This window comes from Typopeltis vanoorti, chromosome 11 (genome assembly GCF_054136105.1).
Source record: "Typopeltis vanoorti isolate ZY-2024b chromosome 11, IOZ_Tvanoo_1.0, whole genome shotgun sequence".
NCBI classification, from domain to species: domain Eukaryota; kingdom Metazoa; phylum Arthropoda; class Arachnida; order Uropygi; family Thelyphonidae; genus Typopeltis; species Typopeltis vanoorti.
The window spans coordinates 128,059,292-128,083,840 of NC_143559.1; the positions used below are offsets into that span (position 1 = coordinate 128,059,292).

At 36.8% G+C, this 24,549-nt stretch overlaps 1 protein-coding gene across 2 annotated transcripts in view; it reads right to left on the minus strand.

Annotated features, from left to right (window-relative positions):
* The window catches only part of LOC150102038 (uncharacterized), a 266,372-nt gene that overhangs the window by 161,078 nt on the left and 80,745 nt on the right, over window positions 1–24,549 (minus strand). For both annotated transcript variants that reach the window (XM_090400132.1, XM_090400133.1), the window contains exon 6: window positions 1,190–1,234. In XM_090400132.1, the coding sequence (XP_090256258.1) occupies window positions 1,190–1,234 (45 nt within the window). The remainder of the gene's footprint in view (window positions 1–1,189; window positions 1,235–24,549) is intronic.

A 24,549-nucleotide genomic window follows, 5' to 3' on the forward strand; every position in this document is an offset into this window, starting at 1 on the left:
CACTAAACATTTATCAACACACAAGCTGAATAACAAAAGGAAACATCTGTTACACAAAACCTATTTTAATTTTTTTTATTATATATCTAAAAAAATTTAAGCTGATTATGCTCTGCTTCTGATCGCAATGATGTTTGATGGCAAATCAGAGGCCTGAAGTGGACTTGAAAAGCTCCATTTTGGTGAAGTTCCTGGACTATGTAATATATATATATATATATATATAAAATAAACATTTATACAATTAATATGATGGAAGATTTTCATTTGGCTATGCTACCAATTATATATTTGGTTTAATCCTTTATCCAAGTGTAACAAAGTTTGAGCCTAAAGTATTTTCAGGAACTAGGGCAACTCGTGGTAAAGGTGGTATAAGTTCTCATCACTTGCCTTGGTATCTCCCATAATGCAAAGCACATCGCCTTACAGACATGTATAACACTATGCATTAAGGAAAGGCTCACTACCCAGACCAGTTTCGACCTTTATTGAGGTCTCATCAGTGGGAGCCAAACCCAGAGGTGGTGATACTAAGGTGGAAGTAATGGAGAAGTCATATTTACCTATGCCAGTTACCAAAAGGTGTCACACCTTATTATTAAAATTTTTTGGATTAGAGATAAGCTGATGAAAGTTTTTTCATTTGGTATAGATAAATATGACTTCTCCATTACTTCCACCTTAGTATCAACACCTCCGGATGTGGCTCTCACTGATGAGACCTCAATAAAGAATGAAATTGGTCTGGGTAGTGGACCTTCCCCTAATTCATAGCATAATACATGTCTGCAAGGAGATATGCTTTGCATTATGGGAGATACTAAGGAAAGTGATGAGAACTTATACCACCTTTACCATAAGTTGCCCCAGTCCTGAAAATACTTGAGGCGCAAGCTTTGTTTGTTTACACTTGGATAAAGGATTAAACCAAATATATAACTGCTATAAAATTAATAAAAATAGAAAAAATTCTTAGCCCACCAATGATATGAATGTACCAGAGGTTTCTAAATAACCTTTCACTGGTGGGAACCACATAAACAAATGCTTTATGCATACTTTATGGAAAAAATTAAAAGGAGATTGCAAAAAGTTTGTTGAAAATTAAGACTCATAATTTCAATTCCAAAACAGACAAACACTATGTGTACAACATAAAAATATACAATTCCACAATCTTTCGTACCTTTGAGTCAACTTCTTCATCCTGTTCTTTCCAGTCTTTATAATCCTACAATTATAAAATTAAAATTTAATGTAATAAAATAATAATACTATAAGAACACAGAAAAAAAATGGAAACAGTTCATTACTAATCTAAATAAGTGAATTTTCATCTGAAACATACAGATCATCTCAGTGTAGATGAAAATTCAAAACTGGACAATAATAACAATAGATTAGCTGTGTGATAGCATGGTCACACAGCTCATTCTCAAATTCATGACTTTCTCAAATTTTTGATAAGGAAACTGTCATTACAATTCAAGCTGGGATGTAGAAATGCTTCAGCACTCAAATGTGAAGCAGGTGGCTCCTAGACCAAAACATTTTGTGATCAGTGTTGACTGAATGCTGAGCTAAATCAGATAATTTGGTTTTATGTTTAGTAGTACAATGGCAGCTAAGGTCATATTGCATAAATACCTGTCTCAGCTGTAAGAGAATAAACAGTATAAAAATTAGTGCATAAAACACATGTAAAAACAATTCGTAAAAACATACAGAAAAAAAAACAGGTGTTAAAACTAAGCTGAACTAATAAAACTAATATATTATTATTATTTTGTGACACCTACAAGGAATCCAAAGACTCATGGAGGGAGGGCACCTACTCAATAACTCTCCATGTCCACACGTAACCCACCAACTAGACCAAACTGCAATTACTATAATCATCTACACTAATGCCATCTACTGCCTACAATCACCACTAGTATTTTTTGTCTGTAAACTGCATGTGTTCTGAAGGCCAATTAGTCAGTATGCAGGATGAAAAACATGAGTTTCTGGGAGGGGAAAAACCTGCTACCTCTATATGAGATTGGCTAACACACCTTCAATTGAAAAAACCCATATTAAGATTCCTCTCGTCATGATGAAAATTGAACTTAGGCCTTTTCCAATTGAAGGGTACACCATCCCATCATTCTTCCAAATGCACTACAGAGGAGCTTATATGTATATGTACATATTTTTTTATGTAATGTGATGAAGATTAATGCTTTGTAAAAATTTTAAAATGAATTTTTAATTTTTTTTTATCATTTGATGAATCTAATAAAATCTGCCTGAGTATATAGGTCTCAGACAGTTTATAACTAATAATGACTATACTCGTTGATAAAATACTCATTGATAAAACAAGGACAATTGATTAAAATATAAATTATGGTTAGTCCTGTACCACACAACACATATGCATATCATCAATCCTCAACAGGATGGAATGTATAAGATGACTATGACCTATGTGGAGCAGAGAAAGAACAATTTCCTCTTTACAGTCCCTTCGTAGATTAGAATGTCACAGTTTGATTTGATGGACTTTTTACTGGTCTATTCCATGACGACTACCACTGGGATAAAAGTTTGTCTGATGATCCACCTGTAATAAATTTAAGGGATAAGCAGATTGTGAGAGATTGAGAAACAACCTGCCCTAGCTGCAGCCTCCTTTCCCCTTAATCCCAATATAATTGGGATCCAACAAGCACATGTCCAAATGTAGCTTCCACAACAGAGAAAACATGTTGGATACGAGAAAGCCCTCAGATGCTTCTGCAGCTCTAGACTTATTGTCTGTAGGGGACTCTGCAAATCTCTGTTGAAATCTTATGTAGTTTAAGGCAAGCTCTAAAGCTGAGCATTGAAGTTGTTACATTCTAATTCTGAGCAGATATGATGTCTGGGAAGACAGTACAAGATTCCACTGGAGCCTCCGATTTTGATCCATCTGTGTCGATAGGCACAAAATCAGAATATGGAAAATGGATAAGGAAGTCATTTTGTCTCTTTATAAGCTTTGATAAGACCACACCTTGATTATTGTGTACAAATTTGGTCTCCCAGGTTTCAAGGGGATAAAGAAGCTGTGTAAAGAGTGCAAAGAAGAGTTACAAAGATTATATCCGGATTATAGGATTTAGATTATTATGACATATTGCGAGTATGTGGATTGCAGACTCTGGTTAACAGGAGAAAGAGGGATGAAAGATAGATCTCTATAAACTTTCGAATGGATGTTATAGGATATCAACTGATGAAATTTTTCGTTATATGGACGGTGGGGAGAGAACATACAGGCATCCATGGAAGTTAAGTTTGTTCACAGTCAAGAAAGGGGTAAGAGATAGGTTTTTTTGCCAGAGAGCAGTAAGTGAGTGGAATAATTTGCCCTTAGGGGTAGTGAGTGCATCTAGTGCGAATGAATTTAAGGGAAGATATGATAGCTTGTTTGGATAATTTATAGCCTCCCTCGATGAGTCCTTGATTCCCTGGAGGTCTCAGATAATAATATAAAGAATAATTCCATTCTATGTACTTGAAAGAGCTGATAGTAGATAACAGGAAGAGGAGAGGAATATTTGGGTAGCCTGCAGAAAGAAAATGGTGATATATGAGGCTACAGCAATAGCATATTATGGACGGCATCTGTACAAAGTTGTCTACCTTAATATCAAGCACCAGGCACTATATAATATAAGTCTCTATGTACAGACTAGAGATCTGTGAAATTTGAAATGCTCCAGTTACAATTCTTATGGCTTGTGGTGGATAGGGTCCAACCATCACAGCGTAATCTCAATCTCTCTCTGTTAGAGCCACAGTCTTGGGACTTATAATCAAGTTTTGATCTAATCAGTAAATGGTAAAATTAAAGCAAAGAGCATCTCAACATCCAAATGAGCTGAAGGATATTCATTGCTATATGATACTTATTTCACAACTGGAGTATATGTAGGAGAAAAATGAGTGTCAAAATTGAGCCCCAAGACTTGGTTTCTCATGAAACTGGGATTTAAGTTTGTCATGGAATGAAAACCATGACTGTGGCAAAAATGCATACAGACTGTCTGCTGCTAGGAAAATTTGAACTTCCTTGCAAGTGCCCATTTTGAAAGATGGTCAACAGCTTGCCGCAGCTGTCGTTCTATGATCTGAATGACAAAAGATGGTATGGTAAGGTCAGCACATGAAGGGTATTATTCACAGTTGGAAGTTCAGTCAAATTAATCTTCATTGTAAAAAAAGCATGACACTTAAAACTGAAATTTGTGGGACTCCCTCTTCTTGGATATAGTCAGAAGAGAGAGAGTGGTTCCACGCAACTCAGACATAGAAGATTCAGTTGGATTAAAAGTTCTTCATAAAGAGGATATTCTCTCTCTCTCAAACCAAAACTGTGTAGATCTTTAAATATTCCAAATCTCCAAGTATTGTCGTACGCTTTTTCCATATCAAAGAAAACCAATACTTAGTATTCACATTTTAGGAAGCCATCTTGAATGGGTAAGAATAGATGATCAGATGTTGAATATTTGGAGATGCCAGATTGTGATCTGGAACTAAAGGAAAAAAAAAAAAATATTGTTTCTAGGCAATAATAATAATCACCTTTTGTCAGATACCTAGTGCAAAAACCAAGTGACACCACTAATAGCCACCAAGGACACCAATATGCAGCACTGCATAGGAAACGTGCAAGATCCTTGCAGTCAAATCCATGCCTCACAGAACCTTGCATATCCACTTCACCAACATCTGCGGCTTCAATTCCAATCTTAATAGCGTCCAATACCATCTGAAGTCCACCAAACCCCACCTACTCTTTTTAACAGAAATTCAAATGTCACCTTCCATCTCTACCTTCCTAACTATACACTATTTAACTCCTTTCGACCATGGTGTCTGTGCATATATCTGCTCTGACATACCCTGACAGAGAGCACCTAACCAAGAATCGCCCAACTTTGACCTTCTTTGGCCAAAGATATCCCTCCCCCCACTCAATCAAATTCATTTGCTGTCTCTATCGCTCTCCTAATACCACCAATCACTCAGAGCTCTTTCATTTCCTCTCCTTAAAAGTTGATTTTCTCCAGTCCCACTCTCCAAACAGCAAAATCATCCTCCTGAGTGATTTTAACATCTGTAACACCAATTGGCTATCCTCTTCCAGTTATACAGATCCTGCAGGCAGAGATGCTGAAACATTTGTCATCACTAACGACCTTACACAAACTGTTCTAAAACTGACCAGAATACCAGATAAACCAAACCACTCCCCAAATAGCCTAGATCTCTTCCTTGCTAATGACTCCTCCAAATATGCAGTGAACCCTCTGGGTAATTCTGACCACTCCTCTCATCTCCTCTCCTCTCCCATGCAACAAAACTTACACAGTTTACTCCCACACAAGAGTAGTTGGGCATTATAAGTGCCAAATGGGACAGTCTCCGAGACTACTATGCCTCATTCCCATGGTCTTCCAGTCCAAACATATGCACTGAATGTATCACCAAAGTAATCCTCAATGGTATGAAAACATACATTCCCCACACTACTCTGAACTGCCGTCCTCTAACTAAACCTTGGTGCTCCAAAAGATGTGCCAAGGCTATACGCTTCACCTTTGCCACAAGCTGGCCAGGTATTGCACTACCTAAAGGGTCAGCTCATGATACTCCAATCAAAAACAAGGGGTACTAATTGCACTGTCACCTCTCCAGATCAGAGTCACTTTAGAAGCAGGCTTCCGTGTGGTTAACTTTAGGATCCGGATCGAGCCCGTTTCCACAACTGGCTCAAATCAAGAACCTCATCCTCCTTCAATGCCTATACTAAAGCCTGAAACAGATGCAAGAAAATTATCAATGCTTCTAAAACAGAATTTGAATGGGCAGAAAGCCTGTCCAAATGGCAGCCATGCCTTTTGGTCTCTTGCCAAGGCAACTGGTCATAACTTTCTGACCATTATCATACCCAGATGGCTCAATTGCAACATCACCCACAGAAAAAGCTAACTCCCTGACTTCACACTTTGCCTCCAATGCACACATAACTGACTTTGGCAAATGCCCTCCAGTCATTCCAACTGCCTAACATACAATGCTCCCGCTTGTATCCTTTTGCCAAAAAAGATATCATAAACCTGTTGTCTAAATTAGACACAAAAAAAATCTCCTGGCCCTGACAGAATTCCTCCAATTGTCCTGAAGGTCTGTGCACCAGAACTGACTCCTATCCTATACCATCTGTATGCACTCGCTTACTCCACTGGTATATATATCCCAAAGCCCGGAAACTGGCCTATATTCAATCCATTCCTAAAAAGGGTGACAAATCGTGTAGACAGACATATGTTTTCGTCGTTCATGTTGTTTATTTTTGAAGGTATATATTTGAACACAGAATAATAAGTAAATAATTATTTATTAACTTATTGCTGATATTTCGCTGGTGTTATAACCAGCACTTCAGAGCACAAAAACAGTTTGTCACAATACGCGAGACTGTAACAACATAGTGTAATCAATGGACTAGTTAAACAAAATTGTAGCAGCAACACAGACTAAAGTCCTGATTTTTGGCACTTTCTATCTGGGAAAAAAAAAAATTAATAATAATAATTGCAGCAATCGCACAAGACTAGAGCCCTAAACAGAGAGAAAAGAATGGTACTAGTTTTTTCTTAAGATGACTGTCTCCTAGATTTTAGGCAAATTTATACAGCCATATTTGTTGAGATTTGGAGTGTTTCAGGGCTTCTGTTGCCTCTAAGAACAATCTCTCCAACTTGTAAGAGCTTCTGTGCAGTACTTGTGTTTTTTTCCAGTTGATCCTGCGTGCAGAGGTATCCAGAGCATGGTCTGCTAGGCCCGACTTGCCATAGTGATAATTCCAGATGTATCTTTTATGTTGACAGTTCTTCCTGTTTGACCATAGTAGGCTTGATTACATGAGCAGGGTAGTTCGTAGACTCCTGGATGTGATAAAGGAGGAATGCTGTCCTTGGATGAATCGATAAGAGTTGCTAATTTGACACACAGTCTGAATACAGTGCATAGTTCATTTTATTAAGAATTCTAGAAATTTTTTCGGATGTGCCTTTAATGTATGGGATGGTGACTGTTTTGTTGTAGTTCTCTGTGGTGTGGATAGCGAGAGGGATTTCTTAGGAGCGTTTAGTATTTTGTTTATCTTATGGAGATTATAACCAATGGCCAAGAAGGTGTGGCATAAGTGAGCCACTTCAGCAGCATGAGCATCGTCATTGGAACAGACTGCTCTCCCTCTGTGGGTTAGCATTTTTAAAATGCCATACTGTTGACAAGGGTGATGGTGTGATTGTTTGTGTAAATATCTCCCTGTATGTGTGGGTTTTCTATAAACATACACCACCCATCACTGGACAAATGCCATGGAGAAATTCGGAAAATCCCAAGTAGTGCACTTCATATCTCTAAAGCCTTTGAATGGGTCTGGCACAAAAGGCTTACTAAGTAAACTTCCATTTTGGACTTCTCAGGACTTCTGCAGATGGATTGCCAGCTTCCTGTCTGGACGCAGACTATGTGTAATGGTTCCCTATTCTATCACCATCCAACTAATGCTGGGGTCCCACAAGGTTCAGTTCTCTTAATGACCGTCTTCCTTCTATATATCAATGACCTACTTCAGTTGACCTCTAACCCAATACACAGTTTTGCAGACAACAGCACATTACACTCCTCCCTTTCATTTGACAAACCCTTCTCTACACAACTCACTTCGACCCACAGAACATCTACCACCACTGCCCTTAATTCCAAACTCCAAGCCATCCTCCAATGGGCTCAGATAACCTCGTCAACTTTAACGCTAGTAAAACCCAGTTCTGTCTTATTTCTCAAAAAAAAAAAGAATCATTTCCCCCCAGCATTGTTTTTGATAACACTCAAATTCCAAGACAAGATGAGATTTCTCTTCTTGGAATTACCCTGACATCAAGCCTCTGCTGGCATAAACACATCACAACCATTGCATCATCAGCTTCCACAAAACTAGGTTTTCTCTTTCGCTTAAGACGCTACTTCACCTCTAAACAGCTGTTAACATTATACAAATCACAAATCCACCCAGCTATCAAATACTGTTTTCACAGTTGGAGTGGGGCTCCTAAAAGCTCCCTCAAAATGCTTGACTCAATACAGAGGAGAGCAATTAGACTGATAAATGACCCATCTCTCACACTCTCGCTCCCTCACTTTCATATAGAAGTTTGGTCTCTGTAATTTGTATATTCTAAAAATATTCCCATGGGAAATGTTTATCTGAAACAGCTTCAATAATTCCCCCCCCCCACTCTGTACTAAACCTACTGACCAACATCCTTTCACAGTACACCTTGAAATTCACAGAACAAGTTTCTTTTACTCCTCCTCCTTCATCCCTGATACTGCAGTACTATGGAACAGTCTTCCCACTGATGTATTTCCCAAGGAATACAACATACAGGCTTTTAAATCAAATGTAAACAAGTTTCTGCTTTCCCAACCCACTACCCATATACGGTACTAAAGTACTATAGGTTGACCAGCCAACCTCTTGTATATGGACCCAACATAAAAAAAAAAATCTAGATTGGTTGGTTTATTAGCACAAGTACCACAAAGGTTATAGTAATACATGAATAGTCAAAGAAAGATGTATAACTGAGAGGAGACCTCCACATAGCCTTTAAAGGAATGCAGAGAGCTGACCAGGGCTTCTGACCTAACATCCAAATGACCTCACCTTCTCGTGGTGCACCCTGTTGGGTATCTACTTGGATATTGAATCCAATGAACGAACGAAGATGGGCTGGCAATTTGGGATTTAGCTGACCAAAATGTATTCTTATTGGCTTAAACCAATATACAAAATGATGGTACAACATGACAAAATTTCATGCTGGCTGGGGCGTCGCCCGGTAACACAAGGGCCCCCTGTTGTTTTAGCCACGGAACCAGAGCGAACAGCAAAAAGTCAGCTAATGGAACAAATCTGAAAGCACACCCCAACTCAACATAACCAGAGATAAAGATCAGTACTATCAACACAAGAAGCCTGAATGGCAAAGAAATGGAGCTAGCTGAGGAATTAGATAAGTACCAGATCGACATAAGGGTAACTGAAACAAAAGAGACAAAAACTGGTGAGATCTTTCTGAGCAATAAATACAAAATGTTATATTCAGGCAATAACAATCAAAGAAAAGAAGCAGAAGCCATAGTATTCAACACAAAATACGAGCCTAATCTTCTTGAATGGCAGGCAGTCTCAAGTAGAGTGATGTGGGCAAATATCAGAATGGGGAAAATGGACAATGAGACTTACTTGTGCCTATGGTCCCACAGAAGGTTCTGATTTTTTTTGAGGCTTTAGAAAAAGCAACTGAAACAATGAAAAAGGAAAAGTTGGTCCTTGTTGAGGATCTAAATAGCAGAGTAGGAAATGATTGTCAGACATACAAAATATTTTGGGAAAATTTGGAGAAAAGAGCAAAGCTAATAATAATGGCAAATACCTATTGGACTTCTGCTCAGGACATGGACTGGTTATTACAAACACCATGTTCCAACATAAAAATGTGCACAAATTCACATGGAGAGAAGAGGCAAGGAATAAAAAAAGTCTCAATGACTATGTTATTGTTGATAGTGATGCTTTCTCCCTGGTGCAGGACACCAGAGTATACGGAGGATTTGAAATTGGAAGTGATCACTATTTAGTCTTGAGCAAGATAAAACTGAATTTCATATTGAAAAGAATAACATGAAAGTTTTAAAGCGAAAAAAGTTGAGCAGCTCTCAGATGTGAACTGTAGACTAAAATACACAAAGATTATTGAAGAAAAAATGAAAGAGTTTGAGAACAGGAACCAAACCTTGGAGATGGCAAGACTTGCAGAAAACCCTGATTGATTCAGCCAGAGAGGCATGTGATGAGGTTGTTTGCAAGGACAGAAAAATCAGAACTCCATGGTGGACACAGGAAGTTAAAGAGGGAGTGAAGGAAAAGAAGAAAGCATATCAAAAGTTCCTGGCCAATAAATCAGCTTGTGCTCTTAGAGAATACAGAGACCAAATGTAAGAAAGCTAAACACTGTGCAAAACTAGCTAAACAAAAGTCATGGGAAGAATTTTTTTCAAGAACATAGAAAATAAATATCAAGAAGGTGGCAAAATATTCTGGAGGTTGTTGAAGAAGCTTAGAAATGGAGGAAAGAGTGCTGTAAAAGGAGTGAGAGATGATAAAGGTGACATGAAAAAGGGAGAAAAAGATATCCTTGAAGTATGGAGTAATTACTTTGAAAAACCCGGGAATACTATCATCACTGCTAAATGAAACAAGCAGTGATGATAGCACAGTGGTAAAAAACACTGATCAGGCACACAAGCAGGAATACATATCCATACTTGAAGTAGAAAAAGCCATCAAAGGCTTGAAATGTGGAAAGGCAGCAGGAGTAGATGATATTCGACCAGAAATGCTGAAGTTATGGTGGTATACTAGGGCTGTTCAATAAGTAATAAGACTAATTTTACTGTCGTGAAACCACTCATCACAATATTAATTTCTGTGGAATAAAGAAATGTTGCTGTCTGTATTAACAAAAGAGGTTGATAGATGCAGATGCCGTACACGGGCTGATGTGTCAGAGTGTCACGTGACTAAGCGGAAGCTTGTTTCGCCGCACCTATGAGCTACGACCAATTGTCGAAATGGAAGCGTCCTTGGAACAGCGTTATGTGATTAAATTTTGTGTGCGTTTGCAAAAATCGGCATCGGACACTTTTAACATGATACGCGAAGCTTTCCACGATGATGCAATGTCGAGGGCAAGTGTTTTTCGCTGGCATAAAACTTTTAAGGAAGGAAGGTAAAATGTGGAAGATCTTGAACGTGAGGGAAGACCTTCAACGTCCATCACAGAGACAATGATCAACACAGCAGCGATTATCATCAAGGAGGATTGCAAAATTACATTACGCCAGCTGCATGTTGTCCTGAATATTTCTGTGGGAAGTGTTCACTCAATCATGGCTGAACATTTGGGACTGAAACGTGTTTGCGCCTGATGGATTCCCAAACTCTTGACACCGGAGCAAATGCAGCGAGTGGATGTGTGCACAGAATGGAAAGAAAGACTGGAACAAGAAGGCGACAACTTCTTAAAATGCATCATTACAGCAGATGAAGCTTGGTTGTATCACTATGACCCTACAATGAAACAACAAAGCAGTGAATGGAAGCATCCATCTTCACCTAGCCCCAAGAAAGCAAAATCTGTAAAATTGGCTGGTAAAGTTATGACCATAATGTTTTTTTGACTATGAAGGCATTGTTTACCAACACGCTGTAGAACCCGGGAATACTGTAAACGGCTCGTACCATGCGGATGTTTTACGGACAATGTTACATCACGTCAAAATAAAGCGTCCATTGCTGAAGAATGGCTTCTTATTGCACCACGATAATGCATTCCACACAAAACGTCCACTACACACTGGTTGTGTAGTGGATGTCTTGCAGAACAACACAGATATCCTAACACACCCTCCATACAGTCCTGATCTCGCACTGTGCGATTTCTGGCTGTTTCCTCAGCTCAAGAAACCACTAAAAGGCTGCCATTTCAAAAGCAACAAAACATGTGTAAAAGCTGCAGAGGCAGTTTTGAAAGAACTCTCAAAAAACGGACTTTCACACGTGTTTAAGAAGTGGACGCAACGTTGGGACAAATGCATCGCATCTCACGGTAGTTACTTCGAAAAAGACCACGTAAATGATTACGATTAAAGGTAATCTGTTTTCTGTATAGTCTTATTACTTATTGAACAGCCTACATAAAAGTCTTACAGTGGCTGCACTCCATAGTTCAAAAGGCCTGGACAGAGGGACGAATTCCTGATAATTGGAGTAGAGCTCTCATAGTACCCATATATATAAAAAGGGAAATAAAACAATGCGAGAATTACAGAGGTATTTCCAGTGGTGAGCTATGGAAATTTTAACAAAGGTTTGCATCGTTGAGGGAAAAAAAAAACGTATTTCACACAAAAACATTTATTAATACAGCTTGTGTACAAATTCCAATTTGAACACAAGCTGGTTATATGTGGTGACAATCAACCTCTAAAGGCTACCATTTTTAAACAAATATTTCATGATCTAAACATGAAATATTTGCACACAATCAACTGTGTTAATTTATCTTACATAAGAAAAACATTTTTTAACTATCAAAATATAATAAGAATGAAATCTTTTATAATTTTTTATAAAACGTTTCATTGGCTACTGGTTTTACCATACGGTTCGCTACCAGAAGGGAGAAGACTAAAGATAGCGCATGCGCTTATTTTATTTTCAAACTTGGGCACATTCGTTATAGAGGAGATGAACCAATAATTCCAAATAATCTATACACTGCTGAATAGACTAATCTTTGTTAGGTTACCGTACGAGTTTGTCGCTTAATAAGTTTAAAATTTTTTTTTTTTTTTTTTTTGAAAAAATAAAAAAGTAAACAAGAAGAACAAGGGGCTCGCAAATTTGAGAAAAATTTAACAAAGAGCTCGCATGAACCCTTAAAGCTGACCACTGGGTATTTCCCTACTGAGTGTTCCTGGAAATTTTTATGCAAGAAAAGCTTGGTGAAGAATAAGCTGGATTCAGGCCAAATAGAGGCTGTCAGGATCAGATCTTCACTTTATGACAAATAGTTGAGAAAGCATGGAAATATAACAAAGATCTGTATTTAAGTTTTGTCGATTTGGAAAAGGCATATGACTAGGTGCCAAGAGAGAAGCTATTCAATACTGCAGTTATATGGTATCAATGGGGCATTATATCAAGCAATACTTAGTCTTTATTTGATTTGTGAGTAAGCAGTTAGAACTGAAGGAGGTACAGGAACATGGTTTAATGTTAAATCTGGTGTGAGACAAGGATATACATCATCCCATCTGTCATTCATTATCTATATGGATCACATTATGAAGGAAAGTGGTATTTAACATGATATCAGAATTGGAGATGTTAATATCAGCTCTTTGCTTTATGCAGACGATGTTATAATTCTAAATAAATCCCCTACAAGTTTGCTAGATTCCTTGACTAAATTGAATAACTGTTGTAATAGATATGGTATGAAGGTCAGCAATAAAAAGACTAAAACAATGAAAATAGGCAGAATCATTGAAAATGTCAACTGTGTTGTGAATGGAGAATCTGTGGAACAAGTAAAACATTTCAGCTATTTAGGCACAATTTTTACTGAAAATGGTAAATTAAATATAGAAATAGACAACAGAATCAGCAAAGCTGGTATGGTGGGAAGTCAACTGAATAAATTCATATGGAATAAGAGAGAAATTAGTCGGAACACTAAATTAGCTGTATACAAGACAATGTTCAAACCAGTTTTAACTTATGGATCCAAGAGCTGGGTCAGAAGTAAAACACTTGACAAAAGACTAGAGACCACAGATATGAGAGTCCTGGGAAAGATTAGAGGCATGAACAGATGGCATCAACGGCAATATCATATTAAAAACAAGGATATTAGGAAAGAACTTGACATTGTCAACATCCAGGAATGCATTAGCAGAGTTAATCTGAGGTGGTATGATCACTTAAACAGAATGAGCGAGGAAAGATTAGTAAAACCAGCGTTCTCTGCCAGGTTGGCAGGAAAACGACCCAGTGGAAGACCAAGATATAGGTGGATTGATACGGTACAAAGTGCCTTAGACAATAGAAATATAAGATCTGATAAGGTTGTAGTCTTGACAAGTAATAGACTGATTTGGAGGAAAATTGTAGATAGGAAGTTAGTAATTATGTAAATTTTTCATGTAGTACTATCATATCCTGTACACCCCTTGAGGGTGCATGTCAGGAATTTGATGATGATGATGAGATAAATTAGTAAATAATGTGTAAAAAAAAATTGAGCAATGCAATATCTACATATATAAATAAAATTACAATCAAATGTATTCGTAGAAATTAACTCTTTGTAAAAAGTTAAAAACATCACGCAATTTGTTTATCTGATAGCATCTACCTGAGTGCATGTGGCTTGGTTAGATAGGTAAAAATTTCATTCCTCTATCATGTAAAGTGCTGGCACTCCACCAGACTATGACAAATAGCAAGACGTATGTTGCATATTTCACACACAGGTGGGTGATCATAATCAATCCTTATCCGTCCAATGATGTCCTTCGTATTTTTCCACATTCCAGTTATTTCCTATTGAATGATGTAATTCATCTCTTCCCCTTGTTGATAGCCTACCAGGTCTTCTTGAAACTTCTCATACTTGCCTTTCTGTACACACCGAATGTCCAGTGGTTGTCTCCCTGTCTTGCAATACGTCCTGCCCATCTCAATTTTTTTTTCTTTCTTTAATGATGATGACTTTTAAACCTGTTTTTTCCCCCTGATTTATATATAACACTAATCTTTCATGTTTCCCTGTGCAGATCCTAATTTACTTTCCAGTCTTCTTGTGATGAAAGTTTCTGATCCATATGTCATAGCTGGTATGATGCATTGTTTATATGCTTTTCCTTTTGAACAGATAAGTATATTTTCTTTAAACATTTTATTGTATTTTCCAAATTGTTTCTATTCTTGGTTTATTCCTTAATTTTGTTTCCAATTTCTATGTATGTTAATTATCTGACCTAGATATTTGAATTTAGTTAAATTTTCTATTTTTCTATCATTTAATTCTATTCTTTGGTTGTAGTTTATATTTTTGTTGCACATTATTTTAGTTTTATCAATATTTATGTTGAGACCAACTTGTTGCTTTCTATATTTAATTCTTTAATAATTTCTATTAGCTCTTCAGGTGTTTTAGAAAACAGTACAATGTTATCTGCAAATCCTAAATTGCTTAGATATTGACCATTTATTCTGATACCTTTTTCCCCCCAATTTAGATTTTTAAATATTTCTTGTAAGTAAACATTGAATATTATTGGTGACGTATCTCCTTGTCTTATTCCTCTATTCTAATTTTTGCTTTTAGATTATTTAATTGTATATTACTTGTTGCATTCTGATATACATGTTGTATTAGTTGTATGTATGGTTTTTCAGTACCTTGCCTCTATTATTGCTGTTCGTTCTAATGTATCAAATGCTTTTTTTTTATAATCTATAAATGCCATATAAAGTGGTATATATTGTATTCATTTTTTTTTTTTTTCTATTATCTGGTTAGTAGTAGTTTGTAGTTGGTGATTAGATGAATACCCACTTTAAATCCTGTTTGGCCTTTTGTTTGTGAGAAATCTAGTTTATTTTTCATCCTATTGGCTAGTCTTTTGGTGAATAATTAATACATATGTGAAAGCAGGCTGACTGGTCTGTAGTTTTTTAGATCTGTATGATCTCCTTTTTTTTTTCTTTTAAACACATTAAGACTGTTTGTGCATTGTTCCAATAATCTGGGATTTTAGATTCTGTCAAGTATTTATTAAAAATTAATTTTTATGGCTATAACTTGAGTCTCAGCTCAGGAATGATACTACAGGAATGGATCGAATGTATGATAGTGCATTCCTTCCATTATACAAGGTGGTTCAAAAACTGATTTGTGTAACTACCGACCTATCAGTTTCTCTGGTGTGGTAGTGAATGAGTAAGCAAGCTATATACTCTGCAAGAAGCAGCATGCATTTACTAAAGGAAGGTCATGTTTTAGCAATTGGCTCATATTGCCGTGTTGGATAAAGGGAACGGATACACTATGATAACGTTTTTTTTTTTTTTTTAAAGGCATTTGATAGGATCCCACATGAAAGGTTGTTGCATAAACTAGAGAATATGGGACTAGAACAATGGTCACCAAAGTGGTCGATATAACATTGTCAGAGGTCAACAGAAAAATATAAGACATCATTGTACGGGTAATATTTAATTCGGTTAATTTGGATTACCTCCATCCTGAATTACAACACAATTAAGAGTGAATCATGGGAACAGTGACATGAATAGGACCTGTAAGATGGAGCAAGGTCATGAAAATAGTTATGGAGGCCAATCAAGTAGGCCAAAATGACATATTTACCAATAAACTGATGTCTGTGGTTCCTGCTCGGCCAGTGCGGTGGGAGGGAGATTGCAACATGTGCGTGGTTGCTTATTTACTTATAAACTTACATGTATTTGATCCCAGTGTCATTTTTGCACATCGACACACAAGTGAGCGTTAATGTTCTAAAATTCATCAACATACATATTATAATTCAATCGTTATTCATTCACGAACTAAACTTCTCTATGTTGAAGAGTTGAGCAGGGCTGGTAGTAATACCAATGATATTACTAGTGATAGTAATATAATAATATATACTATATTATACATATAATAAACACTGTAATTATAAAACAATCAAAAAACTCACATAAGAGTCTTTTTTGCTTGTCTTATTATAATTACGTAACATTAAAATAGAGGGGGTCGATAAAAAGTCAAGAATCTCTTGAAGGGGTCGACGGTCAAAGAAGTTTGGCGACCCCTGGACTAAAACATAAACTCTTGACTTGGATCGGTGGATGGTTGACAGACCATTCATCGATCCAAGTCAAGAGTTTATGTTCCAATATACGGTGGATGTGAATTCGCCAGATTTAAGGTGACCAGTGGTGTACATAAAGGTTCTGTTCTTGGGTCACTGTTGTTCAATGTATACATTAATGATATTAGGAAAAGTCTAACAGGAGATGTGCAATTGTTTGCCGATGATGCAAAGATAGGCAGGGAAAACAAGGATGCTGGTGATATCCAGCACTTACAAAATGATCTGAACAGGCTGAAAGCTTGGATAAACGAAAATGGCTATTTAATGTCAGAAAGTGTAAAGTTGTGAACTCTGGCATGATGAGATTTCCAGCGGTATATTATTTTAGCAGGGTTAAGTTAAAAGAAACTGGAGAAGCTAGGGATCTTGGGGTAATGGTGAATAGGAATTTGAAGTTCAATGTTAGCAAAAGTTGCAAATACAACTCAGAGTATAACTTCAATGGGATCTAACAATAAGGAAGTCATTTTGCCTCTTTATAAGGCTTTAATAAGACCACATACCTGGATTATTGTGCGCAGACTTGATCTCCTGAATTCCAAGAGGATAAAGAAACTGTGGAAAGGGCACAAAGAAGAGTAAAAAAAAATGATATCTGGATTATGGGATTTAGATTATGAGGTCAGATTGTGAGCATGTAGACTGCAGACTCTTGAATGGATGTTATAGGATATCATTTGATGAAATTTTTCATTATATTACATTACATTACTACCCAGATATGAAAGTACTAAGTGAAGGAGGGTGATGATAGCAAATGATTTCATGCGCAGGCTGTGCAGAAGATATGGATGTGAGTTTTTAGATGTGTGGAGTGTGTTGAATGGCAGAAAAGACTTGTATAAGAAGGCCTGCACTTTAATTCATTTGGCATCAGAAGCTTGGAGAAATTACTTCTTGGTATGAGACCTAATGCAAAGAGTCAGAGAAGCAAGATCATCAAGGGAGGAAATGGAAAAATGTGCGAAAGTTCAGCTATGGTGTGCGAACATGATAAAGATATGAATGTCTTCGAACATGGTTATGTATGTGGCGAAGGGGTGGAAATATATCCTTTGGGTTTGGACCTTTTAAGTATGTCTTAGGAGGGGAAAAGAGAAAATTCTAGAACAATACCAAAATAGATTGCATATTTAATTATAAGAATGGGATGGTGGCGATTTATTATGTCTATACACAAATGCCAGGAGCATTAGAAAAAAAAAGGGGTTGAGTTTGTTGCTTTATTGAATACGATGTGGCTTAAGATTGTTGGCATTAGTGAAACATGGCTATCAGAATCAAGTACAGTAAATGGGAACGAGTGTAATGGGTATACTATTTTTAGTAATGACAGAAGAAATAGGAGAGGAAGAGGAGTGATACTAATGATATCAGATGACTTAAGTTCATCTTGGGTAGAAACAGAAGAAAACAATGTCCCATGTAGTGGTGAGTTTGAGTCTATCTGGTGTGAAGTGGAGGTTGTAAAATCTTGTATAGAAGGAATTTTGTACAAAATCCTTATATACTGATTTTACTTGAAAAAGAAAGTCAACACAAAATACTTCTAGTTTAATTAACATTTTTACTTCAGTGTATGAAGTAATCTGGTAAAATATTAGAAAGAATTGTTAAGTTATTTGACCACCAATATTGTACAAACAAAGAGATAGTCCACACAGGATTAGAAATGTGGACCTGAGGCTATCGCCAGGCACGAAGGTCAGCGAGTTATGGGGTTTTCCCACCATGACTCTCCAATTTCGTAGGGGGAAGGAACGCCTGGTAAAACATCCGGGGAAACTCAATCTGAAGAAGTCCCAAGGTTGTGAAAGTAGAATAAAAAGGAGACGGGAGCTCTGCTCCTGCTAGCTTTCTGTTCCTGACTTGTTCCGGTGTTGCTTCGAAGAGGTTCCTAGGTGGTCCAGCCATTCCAAGGATGGAGGAAGGATATCCCACTAGCAGCATTTCAACGATGATAGGAGATCTTTAACCACCTTACCGGCCATTATGGATCAAATATGCATCCTCATACGCTTCATATCCATCATATATTTCAATGTAATATCAATGGTATTACAATTTTAATACACACTTCGCATCCATGATAACTTTGACGTCTATAGACGTCTTGGCCGGTAGCGTGGTTAATGGCAGTGTCGGCCTATTCGAGAAGTCCAATTGCAAAGTTCCTAAAGTGATCTCCGAGAATACTGTATCGTCGTTGTCGTGGAGTAGTGTCTGTTTGCGGTTCTAACAGGAAAGAAGATTATATTCGTGATCTCTAGGATCATTAATGCTGAACTGGCTGAGACAAGTTTCAAGATTAATGTAGAACTGTTTTGTTCTGAAAACTGTTCTGAAATGGATTGTGAACCTTAGAGAAGGAACTGTTGATTATATAGTTGCTAGTATAATGTATATTTGTGAAGTCAGAAAACCGCACTTCTAAATTATTGTGAAACAGTTATCTGCAGAGTGATGAGCATTTGTTAATGTTAAAGATTATTGTCAAGAATTAATGTTTGAAGGAGAGATTGAATGTGAAACATAGTCAAACATAATTCTGTTAATGGTCTAAGTAAAAAGGAGTTTGAAATGTGTGTGAATCTAACCACATGTCTGATGTATATGTGATCGTATAAATTTGTCTTTGTCTTTAAGTTATAGGCTAGAAGTGCTGATTTAATTAATTTGAGAACCAGACACGTGTGTTGCAATTGTTAGCTTAGCAGAATTGATGGGAACCAGATAAAATTGATATGTATGAAATCCATTTCTTTTATGTTGTAATTACCATGTCTCAGTATGAATAAATTGTTTTGTTTGTCTTGTCTGATTTCAACTTACCAATGCACTTCTCATAAAAATATAGAACCTCTGTGTCCTTAAAAGTTAACCACGACTGACACGTTGCTTGATTTAGAGCTGAATTTTAGAGATAATTCCGTGTTCCGCTGAGCATTTTTCTTACACGTATAGGAAACACAAACAATTCCTATGCACAACCTTTAATGGCACAGTTGTTATACAAATAAATTTTTAAACATCAGTGTAAGAGAAAGTTAGCTAGTTAGACAAAGGAATTGGCTCCAGTCAGAGGCAATTCCTGAATCTGTACTCCATGCACGTTAAAGTAGCATAGTTACAACCTTGAGAGGGGAATAAAATTGTAGACTAAAGGATTAAAAGTGATAAGACTAGCTCAGGCAACGATTACAACTCTGAGTATGACTGATAATAAGAGAAGCGAAAAAAAAAAAATATATATATATATATATTGACATTAATTAAATTAAGGAGATATTAGATCCCACATTGTTTTAAAACTGAATAAGAAACTCAAAGATTGGAATCAGAGAGTTTCATGCTGAATATAGTATAAAAAACTATAAAAGTATCGGCGAATACTAGTGTGAGCTAAATGCAAGTAGTCCTAGAACATAGTACAAACACAGGCAACTCGTTGCAAAGGTGGGAAAAGTTCTGATCGCTATTCTTGGCATTTTTCCATAATGTAATAACATTTCCTAGGAAATGTATGCTGTTACATTATGGTGGGAGGTCAATACCCAGACGGGTTTCAGCCTTTATTGAGGCTTCATCAGTGAGTAGCTAGACCAAATTAATACCAAAGGGTATAGCAAAGAGAGCTTATATACTCTGCTATAAGAGTTGTACAAAAGGTACACTGTTTTAAAACCTATTCGGTTTTTAAAACAATGTGGGATCTATTATCCCCTTAATTTAATTAATGTTTATATTGCCGAAATGAAGCCTGTTGGCTCTTTATATTTAAGTATATATATTGAGATATTATAAAGAAAAAAGTTCAACAGATATGAACTTAAATATAAATAAAAATATAATATATAAGACATATCATAAATATTACAAGGTTAACAGAATGAAATATATGCTGGGGTGTTACTACAGACCTGGCAGCTCAGTTGCAGGAGACGAAGAAATGCTTTGCCAATTTAGCATTATAGGTATTAAAGAAATGATCATTATGAGTGACTTTAATTTTCCAAACATTGATTGGGTAGTAGAAAAATCTCATGATAAGAAAGAAGATGAATTTATTGAATTGTTGTGAGACAACTCTCTCAAGCAGCATGTGAAAGAATGAACTCGGGGTCAATTTTGCTCATAGCATCAGAAGGGATCTCTATCAAGAATACAGCTATTTTCCCACCAATTGGTGACAGTGAACATGCTGTACTTTCTTGGGAAGTATCTAATTGTATTGATGCCACCTTCAGAAAAGGTTACATGCTACAAAGCTGGAAATTATGACCATCTTTGGTTGTCAGAAGCTAACGAGATTGTTCAAGTTAATGAGTGTTCACTTTGCTATGATATATCAACCAGGTGTATGTAACATGGTGCACAATGCTACTGCTACATTGGATGAAGAGAGGTTCATGAAAATGAAGTTGCATAACCCGGATAAGAATTGGTCTATAGGGACAGATGGAATATGAGCCTGTTTGCTAAAGAAATGTTCAGCCGAATTGGCTATGCCTTTCATATTAACTTGAGTCTCAGCTCAGGAATGCATAATAATTCCATTGTACAAGGGTGGTGCAAAAAATGATGTGTAACTACCGACCTATCAGTATCTCTGGCGTGGTAGTGAAGATTTTAGAGAAGTTGATAACAACTTGCATACAGAAATGGGTAGACAAAACATGCTATACTCTACAAGGAACAGCATGGGTTTACTAAAGGAAGGTCATGTTTTAGCAATTTGCCGATTTAGATAAAGGGAATGGATACACTATGATAATATTGGATTTTTCTAAGGCATTTCATAGGATACCACACGAAATTCTGTTGCATAAACTGGAGAATAAGAGATTGGAATATAAACTCTTGACTTGGATCAGGGTATGGCTGACAGACAGATAACAGTGGGTGGGAATCTGCCAGATTTAAGGTGACCAGTGGTGTACCTCATGGTTCAGTCCTTGGGCCATTATTATTTAATTTATACATTAATAATATTAGGCAGGATCTAACATGATGTGCAATTGTTTGCCGATTATGCAAAAATAGACAGGGCAATCAGGAATGCTACTGATATTCAGCAATTACAAAATGATTTGAATAGGCTGCAAATTTGGTCAAACGAAAATGGGTATCATTTTATGTAAGTGTAATGTTCAATTTAGTGCGATGACATTTCCAACAGCATATTATATTATGTGGGGTTATACGTTCAAGAAACTGAAGAGGCAAGGGATCATGGCATATTGGTGCACCAGAATTTAAAGGTCACCTGGCAAAAGTTGCAAATACAACTTAGAGGATAGTTGCAATGTTGAAGCAAACCTTAACATGTAAGAATAAAGCATTTTACCTCTTTATAAGGCTTTGATAAGATAACACCTGGATTATTATAAGCAGTTTGGTCTTCCGGGTTCCAAGGGGCAAAAAGAAGCTGTGGAAAAGGTGTAAAGAAGAGTTACAAAGATTATATCCAGATTATGGGATTTAGATTATGAGGACAGATTGCGAATATGTGGATTGCAGATTCTGGTTAACAGGAGAAAGAGGGGTGATATGATAGAGGTAAATAAACTTTTGAATGGGTGTTATAAGATATCAACTGATGAAATTTTTTGTTATGTGGAAGGTGGAGAGAGAACACAGAGACATCCATGGAAGTGAAATTTGTTCACAGTCAAGAAAACAGTAAGAGCAAGGTTTTTCTCTCACAGAGCAATGAGTGAATGAGTGGAATAGTTTGCCTTTAGGGGTAGTGGGTGCATCTAGTTTGAATGAATTTAAGATAAGGTATGAGAGCCAGATGAGCAAGTCGGATTTCGACAAGATTGAAGTACAGTGCAACAAATACTTGCACTAATAGCAGAGAAAGCTCAAAGAAAGAACAAAAAGATATAGTGCTTGTTTCGTGGACTTCCAAAAAGCATTTGATAATATTGACCAATATATAACATGGGCTGTCTTGGAATCCTATGGTGTGGACAATAAATTGATCTGCCTGCTGAAAGATATAAAGAGCCAAGCACAAGCAAAAATCAGAATAGCAGGTGAGACTGGAGATTGGTTTGCAACTAGTCAAGGCACAAGACAAGGGGACCCAATATCACCAATCATCTTCATCACACATCTGAGAAGAACACTAGATAAGATTAAAGAAGAAGGTGGAGGCATTTCAATAAATGGCATGAGAATAAACTACCTCTGCTTTGCAGATGACATCGTCCTGATTGAAGAAGACGGAGCAAAGCTGGAACAGACATTGCAAACACTATACACAGAAGGAAAACGATATGGACTAAATGTCAACTTTGAAAAAACTAAAACAATAATATTCAGACAACAGGAGTTATTGATCAGAGTTTTCAACTGGAAAATGTGGAACACTTCACATATCTTGGATGACGCATGACTTGGACCCCCAAAAAGAGAGAAAAATTAGAATAGTCAGAGCAACAACTATTTTAAAAGCCATGGACAAAATATGGAAGAGCCGAGCTATAAAGATGCAAAGTAAACTGTGCATTGTAGAAACCTGTATCTTCAGCAGCATGCCCTATGGATGCGAGGCCGGGTACTCCTGAGAGAATCTGAAAGGAGGATATTGGCATTTGAGAGGAAGTGCTATAGAAAGATCTTGAGAATAAGCTGGATACAGAAAGTGAACAATGAGGAAATCTACAGACGAATACAACCAAAAGAAAATCTGATCCAGAAATTCATTCTACATAAATAAAACATACATGTAGAATGAATGATGAGAGAAAATTAAAAACGCTGCTGTTTGGAATGATTGAAGGAAAGAACAAAAGAGGAAGACCAAACAGAGAATTGGGCGATGACATCGTCAAATGGTGCGAAAACTCTATACACAAACCGAGTCATCTTGCAAAAAATAGAATGCAATGGAAGAATCATATCAAGATGGCAGCAGACACCTACGGGCATTGGACCCATGGTTGTTGATGATGATGACAGCTGGTTTGGGTGATTTATAGCCTCCTTCAATGAGTCCTTGACTTCTTGAAGGTCTTGGATAATAATAATAGTTACCACTTTAAAAACTAGAATGTTCATAAAATAAAAACTAATTTTCCAATTTGCAATAATAAACTCATCCCATGTGATGAAATGATTTCCCTATTATCTGAATGGATTCACCTTCTGCTATGTGCAGAAGTGTTGAGGGTCAAACATAAATTTCACTTTTGGTAGCAGTTTTCTTTTATATGCACAAGTGCAAGTAATGTTGAGAAATACAACAGCATAGTCAACAGGGATCTCTGATGTTGATCCATCAGTATAGATGGGGAAAAGATTAGAGTGGGCTGCTCTTTGTGCATTAAACGACTATAAATTCTATATTTAGTTTAATCCTTTATCCAAGTGTAAGCAAACAAAGTTTGTGCCTGAAGTAATTTCAGGACTGAGGCAACTCATGGTAAAGGTGGTATAAGCTCTCATAACTTGCCTTAGTATCTTCCATAATGCAAAGCACATCTCCTTGCAGACATGTATAATGCTATGCATTAAGGGAAGGGTCACTACCCAGACTGGTACCAGACCAGTTTCAACCTTTATTGAGGTCTCATCAGTGGGAGCCGGACTTAGTGATGGTGATACCAAGGTTGAAGCAATTCAGAACTCATATTTACCTATAGTTGCCAAAAGGTGTCACATTATTATTAAATTACTCTGGATTAGAGAAAGATGTTGTAAGTTTTTTCACTTGGTTAGACTATAAATTATATATTTAGTTTAATCCTTTATCCAAGTGTAAGCAAACAAAGTTTGCGACTGAAATATCTTCAGGACTGGGGCAACTCGTGGTAAAGGTGGACTGAGTTCTGATCACTTTCCTTAGTGTTTCCCATAATACAAAACACATCTCCTTGAGGACATGTATAATGCTATGCATTAAGA